At 44.6% G+C, this 13,552-nt stretch overlaps 1 protein-coding gene across 1 annotated transcript; it reads right to left on the bottom strand.

The window, feature by feature from the left end:
* Window positions 1–1,486: 1,486 nt before the first annotated feature.
* ZCCHC10 (zinc finger CCHC-type containing 10) lies at window positions 1,487–13,552 on the bottom strand. The gene is made up of 4 exons (XM_027643452.1): window positions 13,158–13,552; window positions 10,272–10,433; window positions 6,642–6,683; window positions 1,487–3,290 (listed from the first exon to the last, which is right to left on the bottom strand). The coding sequence occupies exons 1-4, from the start codon at window positions 13,436–13,438 to the stop codon at window positions 3,023–3,025; spliced, it is 753 nt and encodes a 250-aa protein (XP_027499253.1). The 5' UTR covers window positions 13,439–13,552; the 3' UTR covers window positions 1,487–3,022.

The following is a 13,552-nucleotide window of genomic DNA, read 5'->3' as shown; positions in this document are numbered from 1 at the left end:
CCTGGCGCTTCCCGGCGGCCCCCGCGCGCCGCCGCCGCCCCGATCACGTGACACGCGGGGACCCTCCCACGTGACCCCGGCGGAGCGCGCGCGTAGGAAGGCGGGGCCTCCTGCACGGCCACGCCCCCTCGCGCGCCGGCGGCGGGAGGGTCACGTGGCGCAGCGCGCGCGCGCGGGGAGCGCTCCCGCATGTGCTGGCGCCCCCTGGCGGCGGCCGGAGGGACCGCGGGGACCCCCGTGACCGTCCCGGGAACCCCCAGGGCTGGGCGGGATATCGGGATCAATTCTGCCCTGGGAGGCGCCTGAGGCCCTGGCACAGGTTGCTCAGCGAAACTGTGGCTGCCCCATCCCTGGAACTGTTCAAGGCCAGGTTGGACGGGACTTGGAGCAACCTGGGATGGTGGAAGGTGTCCCTGCCCAGGGCAGGGGGTTGGTCTTAATGACCTTAAAAGGTCCCTTCCAACCCAATACATTCTGGGATTCTCTGATATTCTGGTGTATCACACACATCTGGATGAACAAATAAGACTGTGAAGATCCACCTCAAGCTGTGTCCGTTAAAGGCACAGCTTGGACAAAACCTATTCATAAGGCAAATTAAACCCAGGGGTTAAGTCACATTGAATCATTTCTTCATCAACCAAATCCATTTGATAGTGAAACTCCTATTTATTAACGACTCTTCCCTCAGAAAATAAATCAATCCACTAATCCACATGAAACTGTATAATGCACTTTTCCTTGTGAGCACCCAAAACCTGTTTCTGAGTAGCAGATGTTTGGTTTAATAAAGCCCCAGATTCAAATATTGGATTGTCTCCCCTTCTCCTGCTCTGCCCTCTGTTCCCAGTATTTCTCCTTGAAAGGTGATGCCTTTTCCCGAGGCTGTTTTCCTGCCAGGCTGCATCAATTGCTCCTCTCCAATGAGCAATGGCAGCTTTGCCTGGAATTGCAGGGATTAAAAGGGCTGTTCAGCTGTGCAGGGCCTGTAACTGCTGAGTTAATGCAGTAATTTCTAGTTCGCAGGGGTTTAATAAAATTAATGATCTTTTGCAGCTTTGGGAGACAGTCCTGAAAGAAGTACCTTTCCCTTGTTAAAAAAAATTGAATGAAAGCATCCAGCAGGAGATTGGGAAACAATCTAGTGGCACATGAAACAGAGCAAGGCTCTGGCCAGGCTGGGGGAGTTTACTCTGTAAAATAAGAACAGGTAGAGAGAAAGTAAACAGAAAGGGCAAGTAAAAAAAAAATATTGTATATTAAACATTTCTTTAAAAAGACTGAGTAGAGGGAGCGATTTATGGTTGGACAAGTTACTGGGGAGCAGTGCTACCCTTCTGAGCAATGCTAAAGCAACTTCAGATGAAACCATCTGCACACAAACACCACAAATATTTTATATATTTGCAGTAATCACCAACTTAGCAACTACTGTTTAATAATTTATTAACTTTTCCCATTAAATGGTACATTCACTCAACAAGACTTAAACAATTTTCTGGTAGTTTTATTTACAGTCTGCAGCTTGTTCTGTAAAACACAGGAGTGCTCACAGAGACACACAACGTACGTGTTTCCAAACATTTAAATAAGTACAGTTTATTCCAAAGTAATTGTACACACTACTCTTCCCCATAAAAATATAAAAAATAGTTTAGTTACTATATTTTACCTAAACCAAGATATTTAAGAATTCTTCCACATGTGATGCCCCCTCCCCAGTAAGAGCACTCCAACAATAACAAATTTAGGAGACTGCATCACAAAATAAAATACTAATACCAACTGCTTCAATCCACCAGAAAAAACCAAGTAACTCCCAATCTGCAACCAATCCTTGTTCTGCAGTGTGTTTGGATTCTGCTTTTGTTAGTTTTGTGGGGTTTTTGCACTACTTTGCTTCTCCCATGGCAGTTCTCAGACATGTACAAAGTGTTACAGACAAAGAGTGATTGATTCTACTGCAGACTGTAATTCACCACGTGCCCAACAGCATGGCCTGGTGATCCTGCATTACACACATTTCTTGGAAAAAATATCAAAAGGGGAACACTTTCCTTTGGGAACTTAATTTCTTTTCTGCTTTTCTTACCGAGCATCCAGTGAAACAGCCTTTTCCCCCATCTCCTAGAAAACAGTGCCCAGTTTTGTTACTATTTCTCTGGTTTACTGACCATATTCTGTATGAGAAGCTGATGGAGTCCTGCAAAATGCCCACTCTCAAGCCCTTGTCTCACTGGGATACGTTTAATTTACAAAAAAAGGCACAAGGATGAAACTCCAAAGCAGCATCAGCTCTAATTCACTGCACTGCTGCTTTCTGACAGACTCTGTGTCTCAGAAAACACTACAAATACATGAGCCAAGGACACAGAGAGTGGAAAGCCCAAAGCCTCTGGGCAGGACAAGCACTACATTGATCAGTAACAACTCAACACTAGTTAAATTGGATGTTGCAGTTAAGACTTGACCTGGAAGCATCAGGAAAAGCCATCAGAACACAAGCTCAGCAGCACAGAATCCATTTGTCACCAGCGAGATGGAAGGCCCTGTGTGTGACACATTGTGCATTCAGGCTCAACAATGCCAGAGCTCCACAGCAGCACTGTAAAACTTCTGCTTTTAACAGTTTAGAGGATTTTCTCAATGGAAGTGAAGCTGTCATTAAGAGAGGAACAGCACATGATGCACAGCATAATCTGCAATAAAGAGCTCTTGCTTTCTAGCATGTAAACATCCAGGATACTGGACCTTAGCTCATATAAACAAATCTGATGATAGATTTTTTTTTTTAGAACTAAAAAAGTAAAGTCTTCCATAAAAGGATAAACCACAAAAATACTCTTTCAGTAAGTCTCACGTGCCCTTTGATACCTCCCATGTGGTATGAACAACTATGCAAAAAACACTTAAGAAAGTTTTAGCAGTAGAAATGTTGACCATTGAACTGTTTGGCAACTGTGTGCTCCAGACACCTCTGAGTGGTGTCACTCCCTCCACACCAGTCCTGCCCCACCCCAGGCTATTTCTTCTTCTTCTTCTTTGGGGGCTCATCATCAGAGCTGCTGTCACTGCTGCTGCTGCTGCTGCTGGAGGAGCTGGAATCTGAGTCGAACTCTGAAGAGGAGGAAGTGCTACTGGAGGATGGGGAAGATGAGGAAGAAGAGGAGCTCTCATCACTGTCACTGTCATCGGAGGAGGAGGAGGTAGAAGAGTCCTCGCTGTCAGAGGAGGAGTCACTGGCTGAGCTGTCGCCGCTGCTGCTGCTGGAACTGGTCACACTTTTGGATCTGGGAGAGAACAACCAGCTGAGAACAGCCCTGCCAGCTCCCCCACATCACACAGTGTTCTTTCTGCTGTGTTGTAACCCAAAGATCAATTATCTGGCCTGAACATCTCCAATCTAAGACAAATTCCTGTGCCCTCCCCTCCCCTTTTCCAACCCTGAACGAATGGATCTTGCCCAATACAGCAGTGGCAGAGGGACACCACATAATCCAGCAGGACTGCAGAGAGAGGGTAAGTGGGAAAGCTGGCCAGGATCTTGTTCCTAGCAATGACCACGGGCTTTCCTGACCTGGCTGCAGAATTCTGAATGTCCTGTAGTACGAAAGCCTTGGGGAAAATTAGCCAAGCTCAGTTCCCTGCTCCTCACTGCAACACACTGAAGTTCTGGCAGTGTAAGAGTCGGGGGAGGTTTAATCAGTGATTTCACCAAGGTCAGAACTGTTACCAATGAAAACCGTTCTTAGATTACTCCTGGCAAAAGAGCCCAGATTACCTGCCACTACAGGAGGCCTATGTTTTCCAGGTGGAGAAGGGGTGGAAACAATCCAAGATACAGACAGAATGATGAACACAGCAAAGAGGATTTCTGTATGCTCTGCACATTTTTTTCCATGCTTAGCCCTTACTGAGGACATTGCTCTCAAGATCAACATCTCTGATTAAGTGAGGCAACGTGAATTTCAAGAAAGTACAATTCAATTCTCCCACAGATCTTTCTCCCAACAAAGTGTAATGGCACTGATTCACCTCCCTTCCCAAAGTCAACCAAAGGACATGCAGAACTGTAAATTATAATAATGCGGAATCTCCTTTCCATTGGAAAATTAAAGCAGTATTTTTTAATCAGAGGGGTTGTTTAAATACAACTCATGAAATGCCTGTGTTAAGGTTATTAAAGAGAGACTGATTTTTTTAAACATATCAGCCATGTCAGCTGACAAATGTGGGAGTGTGTGTTGAGCTATGAACCACAGAAGTTTCTATAATACATCTGTAATCTGTTATCTCTGTGTGTGCAGACACAACAGCTCTTTATTACAGATAAATCCATAAGGGCTGGTTAAATACTTATTGTCTGGGAAAAACTACTTTTAAGATGAGGAAAACAAAACAAAACACAAAAAAAAATGGGACAAGTTTCAATCTAACCAGTTCCATTAGATGTGCAGAATCCTTGACATGGGCAGGAATCAGTCAGAGGATCCCCTGAGTGGTAACTCTTTAACATCCTTTTCCTGATCACCTCTCACAGTATCCACAGCAGCAGTCCAGTGTTTAGGTTATAATCCAAAACCCACCCACATAAACATCAGAATATTGTACTGCTTCTCCTGGAGGAAAGCAATAGCTGCATTTGGGAGAGGAAACAGGCAGGGACTTGTTTCCAGGTGATTCAACATGTAGCCTGTTGGTACTTCCAGGAGGAGGATGGAGATGGCAGTGAGTAAAATTCAAATACAAAATGTAATGTGAAATAGGTAACGTGACAATGCAGATGTTGTAGGTTGGTAGATGTAAGATTTTGGGTCTACTACACCACTGTCAAAGTACAGAATTTCTCCAGCAGATAACATTTCTTCTCCTCAAAACAAGTTTCTAAAAGTTAATCTCCTGTGTGATCCTGTGCCCCAGCTGTGGGACAAGTGCTGGTATCACCCAGGCTGTCACCCTGCTCTGCTCCAAACCCCCCCGGGGTTTTAAACCCTCACAGGTGCCACTCACATCCAACCTACAATTCTGGGCACAGTAACAGCTGGGGGCCTGAAGAAACAAGTGAATTAGAACACAATTCCACCCTTTAGAGAGGTGTGATCCGATATAAAGTGGGCTTTCCATGGATAACCAAAGCATGGTAGGGGGGAATGCTGAAGGACACATGCACCTGGAAGGCAGCTCTGTGTCACCTGAGGTCACAAGACTGCAGCAGCTGCTTTGCCTGAGCCTGTTTTTCTGGTTGAACCTGAGATCATTTATTACTGTTTATATCAAAACAAATATACTCTGTGTAAAAGGTTCGTGCTCCTCCTGCCAGAACCTGAACTTTTGCATAGTTTTATTTTAAATCTGGAACTTATATATCCAGTGGTAACCCTCTGCTGAATTGTCCACATTTAATTCTTCCCATATAATAAAAATATAAACAGCAAACTATCTGAAAAGGAGTTTATATTAATGGATTTGGTGCTTGCATAAAAACAGGAGAATAACTCAAATCTACAAGAGTTTTAAAATTTCAAGGAAAAAGTGACCAAACCACCCACTCCCCTAAGGACTCTTTTGCTCTGTTCATTTTTGCATTGGTTTGGAGCTCAAATACTCTTGAAAATAATTCTGCCAGTAAAGGCTGCAGCATCTGGGAAAGCTGAGACAAGAAGGGGCCTGTGTTATACTGTTTCAAAATTAGTTAATTTATGATTTCACTGGTCCCAAGTAACTCCAACAATAAATGGGCACACTCCGATAGCCAAGCATTCCAATAAAGTCACATTCCACAAGATAACCTGAAATAGAGGCATGTTTTAAAGATCTGCTGTGCCTTATTCACTGACTGCCACAGAAGGCAAGAGGCCTAGTCTTTAAACACCTCCTGAAAAGTGGTTTTAGATCAGATTTAGGGGACAACTAAATGAGAAGAGATACTGAGGCTGTTACAGGACAGACATTCCCCCCTGGAGTAAAACTCCCAACACGATCACCAGGAGTGTTACAGCCTCAGTTCTGGCTGTTCCTCTGCTAATAAAGCAAATTCCCAAGCAAACATTAATGCAAAGTCAAGTACAAACAATGTCAAAAGAGTTCTTGGCTCCAACTAGTACTTGGAGTGGGGGAAGGTTTATTTCCTGGATTTTGGCTTGGGATTGAGGTGGTTCTGTTTGGTTTTGGGGTTGGATTTTTGGTTTTTAGGTGCTTTATTTCATTCTCTAGACAAAGCTTCAGAGAGAGAGAGCAAGCTGGCAGGAGGGAATGAAAACAACAAAAGACAGAGCAGGATGAGCAGGTGGAACAATGTCAGACCAGAAAACAGTGTGCCAGTGTTGCACAATTGTTTCAGAGACACTTGATGGACTTTGAGGCAGAAATACAAACCTTTTTTATCATTAAAGCAAGATCATGCAGAAGTAGGATGATCAGGAGGGAGAAAAGCAGAGAACCAGGAATTTAGAGTTTTCGGATAAGGAGGAGTAGAAATTCTCCAAATATCTGTCAGACAAAAGCCTGTAACAGGCTCAGAGCAGTAAAGCCAACACTTCTTCGCAGTGTTGACTTTTCCCACCCCCTCTCAAACTCCTGCAACACCCAGGGCAGGATCCCAGCCAGGATCAGCTGCACCATTTGCCACCCGTCTCACATACCTTTTCTTCTTGGTCTTCTTTTCTGCAGCACTTTCTCCAGCACTAATTAAGGGGGGAAAAATAATGGCTTTGATTAATGTGGTAGGAAAATTAAATAAATAGCAGCACAGTGAGTTTAATATGAGCACAGAGCAGTGTTCTGCTGGCAGAGCCATTAAGGCACCAGGCAACTCTTCTCAGTCCTGTGCAGACCGGAGCAACAACAACTACAAGGCAGGAGAATTAAAAAAAAAGCAGCAATTCACCTCTAATTTTCTGTGTTATGGATGCCTTACTCTCATCTTTGCTTCATTTTATATGGACAACAGCATTTTGAGATGGGAAGGCACAGGGGAAAAGGACACAAAAAATTGTATAGAACTATATTTAACAATAACTGAATTGATGGAAACAAAGGGTAAAACACTGAATTAGCCTGTAGCTTTCACATTTCTTTCAAGTGCAGAAAGAAACAGAAAAATCTATTTATAGTGATGCTTTCCAGGTATGTCTTTCAGATTCCCATGTGACCATCCAGTCACACAAAGTTTTAGTGGTAAGTGACACAGAAGAAAGTTTCTTTTAACAAAACACTGAGGGAGAAGTACTTTTTCAAAGCAGTCTTCACTGCTGGATTCTCTTTTCAAAAAGAAAACAAAATTCCTTCAGTCAAACGTGCCAGTCACGTGCTGTTTTCAATCCATTGCAGATACACAGCACATAATTCAACCTGGAATGTACCTGTGTGATTCAAGTATTCCCTCATCATATCCTTACAACACAACGTGCCACTGATCTATGAGGAAGTTGTACATTTTCATGATCCAGGATACCTTTTTTGCTCAACTGAAACTTATTATTAGAAGCCATTTTGAATACATAAAAATGGAAGTGAAAACTGCAAATGTATTTCATTCAGGCATTAGAAAACAGTATGTGTTGATAAAGACTACAGAAAGGGTAGAAAGAAGAAAGTGTTAAGAGTAACCTGCATTGTATTTCAATAAAACTTCAATGCTCTTTATAAGCCAGAAAAATGAGATTTTTCCAATTTTTTTATTTTCACACATACGCTATGGAAACATTATCATCATATAGAGGAGTTTTTCACACTCCCCACACCCTCCTGTGGGCAAGAGAAAGATTCACTGATATTCAAATCCCAACCCAAGTTATAATCCCTCCTGTTCAGATTTACATTCCTAAGGCCTTACACCCTCCAAGGGTCATCAGGTGTTCACAGGTAAGATGAGTCACTGTGAGAAACAGAATTAAACCCCAAAGCACCTTTGAGAAGACAGGACCTCACTCGGTGTGTGAGGAACTCGGGCACAGGGCTGTGCCTCCCTCTAGTGTGTAAGGTGTAGGTTACTACAGGAGTTACTCCAGGCCCTGTGGTCAGACCTGCTCTGGGCACTCCCTCGCTCTCCCTGTGGCCCCACAGTGCCTTCAGAGCCATAAATCACACTCTGTGTTGGGTTCAGTGCAGTAACATCACTCAGGAATGAGCATTCTCTCACCTTTCCTCCCCTCCCAACTCCTGCCCCAGGCCAGGCAGGCAGTGAGGGTTTTACTGACACCTCCAGAGTGTCCATCAGAATCGTGGGGTCAGCACCGGGCCAACAGAGGGATCCTGGAACAACTATGACATGAGTTCATGCTGAAACAGCTTGGATGTGGTTGTCAAAAGTAAATATTGACCTTATTAGGCTGTGTTTGCCTTCTGGTTAATGATTCCTGCCTGGATCTTTAAAGGTGGTGATACAAGCACTCCAAAGGAGAGCCTGTGGGAGACCCAGCTTCTCTGTGACAAGGAAGAACCTTCCAATACAAGCGATATAAAAAGCAAAAATGTGCCCTAGGAAGCTGTTTTTCCACAAAGGAAGAGCTTCATCCTTGGAAGTGTAACATTGGCATGTAAGGAACAGGATCCCTTATGGCACAGCTAAGGAGCTTATGATTATATAACCCCTGTGAATCCAGCCCAATTTAACCAGGATTAAACACTGCTCCTGCCTAAGGATTAGTCAGTCTTCCATTCACAAGATGACTTTTCACAGCACGTGCCCCTCACACTGAGGACTGTTACAGCCCAAAAATCTCCATTTGTGACAGACTGAACAGTCCTGGAATTCCTACATAAAATTATCCCATCCTCAGACTCAAGCAGAAGGACTAGGCTTCAAGGAATTTCACCCTCAGTTGACAATCCTCCAACGTGAACCTGCAGAATTCACCAGAAATACGGCAGAAAAGAAACAAGGGAAAAATCTGAGTCTCAAACTTTGCCTAAAAACTTCGAGTTTCTGAAGAACCCATCCAAACTCTGTCTCCAAGTGGAGCAAGTTTCAGAGGCCCAAGCACTCCTGATGTCTATCTACAATACTGGGTGACTGTAATTAGTTCAGGATTACTCACTGGATCAAAATTAATTTCAAAATCAAACATTTTACGTGGCTCTTATCACAAGCTAACGAGCCTCCACTTCAGTCAGTGTTTCAGGCCTGTGACTCATAATTGCTGCCTGAGCTGCAACAGCTGAGGGAGCCACAGGAGCCCTGTCTGCCAGAGGTACCACCCTTTTCTCTCCCACTAGGATAACAGCAAAAGGTGGGAATGCTCTCCATAACTCACATCCTGGCAGTGTGATGACCCACAGCCAACACACTGAGCTGGAAGTGGCAGTGACTGAAGGCACATGTCCAAATCCTCAGTAATTCCAGCTGCAAGGGCTGTGAGGGACCTCACACAGTCCCTCCTTGGGGCTGAGGCAGCACCTCTCCAGCTGCCAAAACCAAACTGCAGTTGCAATGGCAGAGATAACCCTCACACATACAGGAACTTTACGGAAAACTGATGTGTTGCATTGTTTTTCGCTCTAGAGCTGCTTGTTAAAACAATTATTAACCTTGGGGGAAGAACACAAAGTGTACTGAGAGCAAAGCAGAAAGGAAATCACACACCACATGCAGGGTTTCATTTAGATTTCTCTGTTAAGATGCATCTTTCACTTTCTCAGATGTCAAAACAGGAAATAATTATGCAATTCAGTGAGGTGTTGTTACTTTATGCTTGAGAGTTAAAACCACCTGATAACTCCACTCCCATTCACCTGTTTAACCAGTGCAGCTCCCAGGGAGCAGCAGGGGCTGGGCTGGCACAGACACTGTCAGGTTGTGCCCAGAACACCAGGTTTAAATCCACATTCTACCAGCAAACCTGAACAGAAGGGCAAGAGTTGCCTCTTTGTTATAAACACATTTACAGTCCTCACACCCACCTGCTTGTACCATCAGATAAACATGAAATCAAGTAACCAAGGAATTCAGGAAACTGTTCCATTAAGAAATGGCTCCAACTATTTTAACTTTGGCTTAGTGGATTTTTTTTTTTGTTACAGACAGGCCACAATGCTTTTAAAGTGTATTTCAGAGGAGCATGTATTAAAGAGAGACTTAAATTAAATTAATTAAAATGATATTTTTAATTCTATGGGACCTGAGTGTACATATTGCACCTAATATCCAAATCACCTCTAACATTAGGCAAACATCACACAGTCTGGAGGAAAAGATCCCAGAAAATGGTCTGGGACACCATCTTTGCTTTTATTTCATTAATAAACCAGGCATTTAATCCTGCCAATCTTACCTCTGTTGCAGTAATAGTTGTTTTTCTTTCTCTTTCAGGATTTTGGCCAGTTGAGCTGTCCTTGAAGGCCTGTGCAGGTATTTTCTCTTCCCTGTACATTCATATGTCCAATGGCCAAACTCTAAACACTTCTGACATCTCACATGCTGCTTGTTTGCCTCCCTAGAAAAATGCAGAATTGCTTAAGTGACTCAGTCCAAGTCTGTTCAGCCTAGTGAAAAATTATTTATTTTTTTATCATGCAGACTTTTAACCACATCAAGTCATGATTAGACCAGATATTCACAGGTGCTTCAGCTTTTCACTTAAATCAGGACACAAACAGTAAAAACAGGTACATGCAGAATTTAAGCAAACAGATTTTCATTTACTAATATATTTTCACATGGGAACAACTACACTGCATACAATTTGCAGGTGGCTGTAGATTACTTCAGGTAAATAATTGAAATTATGGTTTAGAACACAGTTAGCAAAAAGCAGCAGCTATAGTTCAAAACCCCAGAATTTAACACTCAGGCACCAAATTGCTCAATTGTTACAAACAGCCTAGGACTGACTCCCAGAGATGCTCCTGGTTGTACCTTATTTGAATTTACTAAGATTCCTGAAAGCCTGGCAGAAGGTTTATCCCAGGAACAATCAGATTCCTGCTCACTTTGTGCACAGTAAATCCAGCCAGACTCCCCTGATTGCCCTGTGCCCCCAAACACCTGCACTGTCAGTGAGAGTTCACATCCATGTTTCAGTTCTTGCACCGTGTAAAATTCTGTGAGCATTTTTAGAAATCAAGGAAGGGAAAACACTCCTACTTCCACACTCAAGCTCTTAAGTTGCTGTTGGGAAGCTTTGCAAAGCTGTTTTCCCTTCTCCTTTACAAATAAGGAAACTCACACACAGCCAAGGGACTGCTCAAGGTCAGGATCAAAATTAGTTCAGAGCCAGGACTGAACTCGGGACTGTGTCACTCCTTTCAGTGCCCTGTGACTCCTGTCACCTCTTCCTACCTTCTGTTTTTTTTCCAAGCACCAAAATACAAATTTTTCAAGGTCAGCCCATCTAAACTGTCTGTAATTACCAGCCTGGCTGAACTAGGAGCCTTCCAGACTGTTCATTAATGAGAATAAAGTGACAGACTTTATTTTGAGGAAAAGTGCAGTGAGCACTTTTCCTCAAAACGAGCATTGCACTTCTAGGCAAGGTAGGAATTGGTTCTCCCTCAGCTTCAGCCACCTTTTGTGGCAGTTTTTGAAGGGAATCTTGCATTGAGTATCCATCACTCATTCAATGCAGAGGCCATTTGGCTTCATATTCAAGACTTAGAAATACTCAGCTAAATCAGCACTAAAAAACTAATTAAACTTAAGCCTGCACAGCACAAGGAACTGGGACTGGAGCAGGAATCAGAATGTCTGGGAAGGAACAAAACCCAATGGCTTTGAGAGGTTTGTCTTTCTCCTGCACTTCAGGTTCTGCCACAGCAGTTACACAGAAGCTCAGCGATGACTCTCCCTCCTCTTCATTGACATAAAACCCCCAAAGTTGATGTTTTTCTCTCTCAAACCAGCCCAGATTTTTGTCCACAGGAACAACGTGGAAGTTTAAAGCAACAACAATATAACTCAGTGTTTCCAGGGCTTCAGTTCTACTCACACAAGTGGAGCAGACAATTCCATGCAAGCTAAAAAGACAAGGAATAAGTCCTAAAACCAGTATAAGTAATGACCAGAACATCAGATCTGCTCACCAGCCACAGATCTGCAAACACCACATCAGCACCAACGAGTTTAACACTAATGAAAAGCACAAAACTGAAGCAAACTTTTAGCAGGGATCAGTGATCCCAACCCTGGAGCAAAGGCCAGCAGAGGGACAGCTCAGCACAGACCCACCAAGCACATAAGACATATCAAACCTAAGAAATAAGTCCTTGACTCAAATAAAATAGTAACTGAAAAGAAGTTTTTTAAAATTCCAAATTATTTTCCACTAGAAAACAGGAAAGAGATTATTACTAAACTATGGAAAAGGCAGGAGAATGCAGAAACCATCCACATTCTGCCCAAGTAGTGTGATTGGGAAAAAAAAAAACCCAAAACACAGTCAAAGAACTGAAACATGAGAAATAAATTAATCTAAGGAAAAAACCCAACATCCAAATCTACAAACAACTGCAAAAACAATGTCAGCAGCACGTGGGGGTGGGACACACACACACCTGCTGCACTTCCCAAACAAGCAAAAACATGGTTTTCCTCATTTCGGTGTTTGAAATCAGATCTTTTTGGTGCTGAGGGGATTATTTGATTGCAATACCTACATCTAGCAAATCTCGTTTGTGTTTTGGGGGTATTTTTTTGCGTTTTTTTTCCGTTCTGTAAATGTACCACAACACGAACCCGGAGATCACTTTTTTCTTAGTTGGGCTGTCGAGCGGCTGCGATGCGGTTCAGTAACCGCCCGCACCACGAGACGCTCCCCGCTGTCCCGAGCGCACGGCTCCCACTCCCTAGGGCGCCGTTTCCCAGCGCCGGCTCCGAGCGCCAAAATCCAACAACTTCCTCTCCTTCCCCACCCGCCGCTCTCGCTCCCACCGTTTATGGAACCACGGAACACGCCGAGCCGGGCAGGACGCACAGGGATTCTCGAGCCCAGCGCTGGGCCGTGCACAGGACACCCCAATGCCATCGTCTCGCAGTCACCGCGGCTCACCCCAGCATTTTGGGGGGGGTTCCCCTCCGTCGAGCAGCGCTCTCCCAGGACACAGTGCGTCGGTGAGGAGGGACCTGAGCGCCGGAGAAGGGCTCAACCCCGCGGCCCCGCCGCTCCGCAGCCCCGTCCTCGCCCGGCACGGCCCCCCCACACCCGTCCCCCAGCCCCACTCACGCCTGTCTGCGGGCGATCAGCCGGTGCATGGGCGTCGCCATCTTAGCGCCTGGGCCGGAAGTGAGCGCGCCGCGAGGTGTGCCGGGAAGTGTGGCCGGCGCGGTGCATGCCGGGACAGGCCGCTGGTCACCGCCCGCTGGGGAAGCAGCGGCCGCCATAGAGAGCAGGTCCTCCGGCGGCCAGAGCGGCTGCGCCCGCGGGACTGCGCTCCCCAGCGCCCCCTGCCGCGCCCGCGCTGTCATTGCATCTGTGTTCAACTTCACAAACGGGCAACGGTTCATTTATTTCACTAAATGCCCATTTATTGCCTCTCACTTGTGCCTGTGGCAGGATAGTTCTATATTAGTACTGAAAATGGTGGGATATAAAGTGTTTCCAGGATAACAATAGGATAT

The sequence above is a fragment of the Corapipo altera genome, unplaced genomic scaffold, assembly GCF_003945725.1.
Source record: "Corapipo altera isolate COAL_440 unplaced genomic scaffold, ASM394572v1 75, whole genome shotgun sequence".
Classification (NCBI taxonomy): Eukaryota; Metazoa; Chordata; class Aves; order Passeriformes; family Pipridae; genus Corapipo; species Corapipo altera.
The sequence above is the reverse complement of the archived record's forward strand: the minus strand, read 5'-3'. Positions and strand labels throughout refer to the sequence as shown.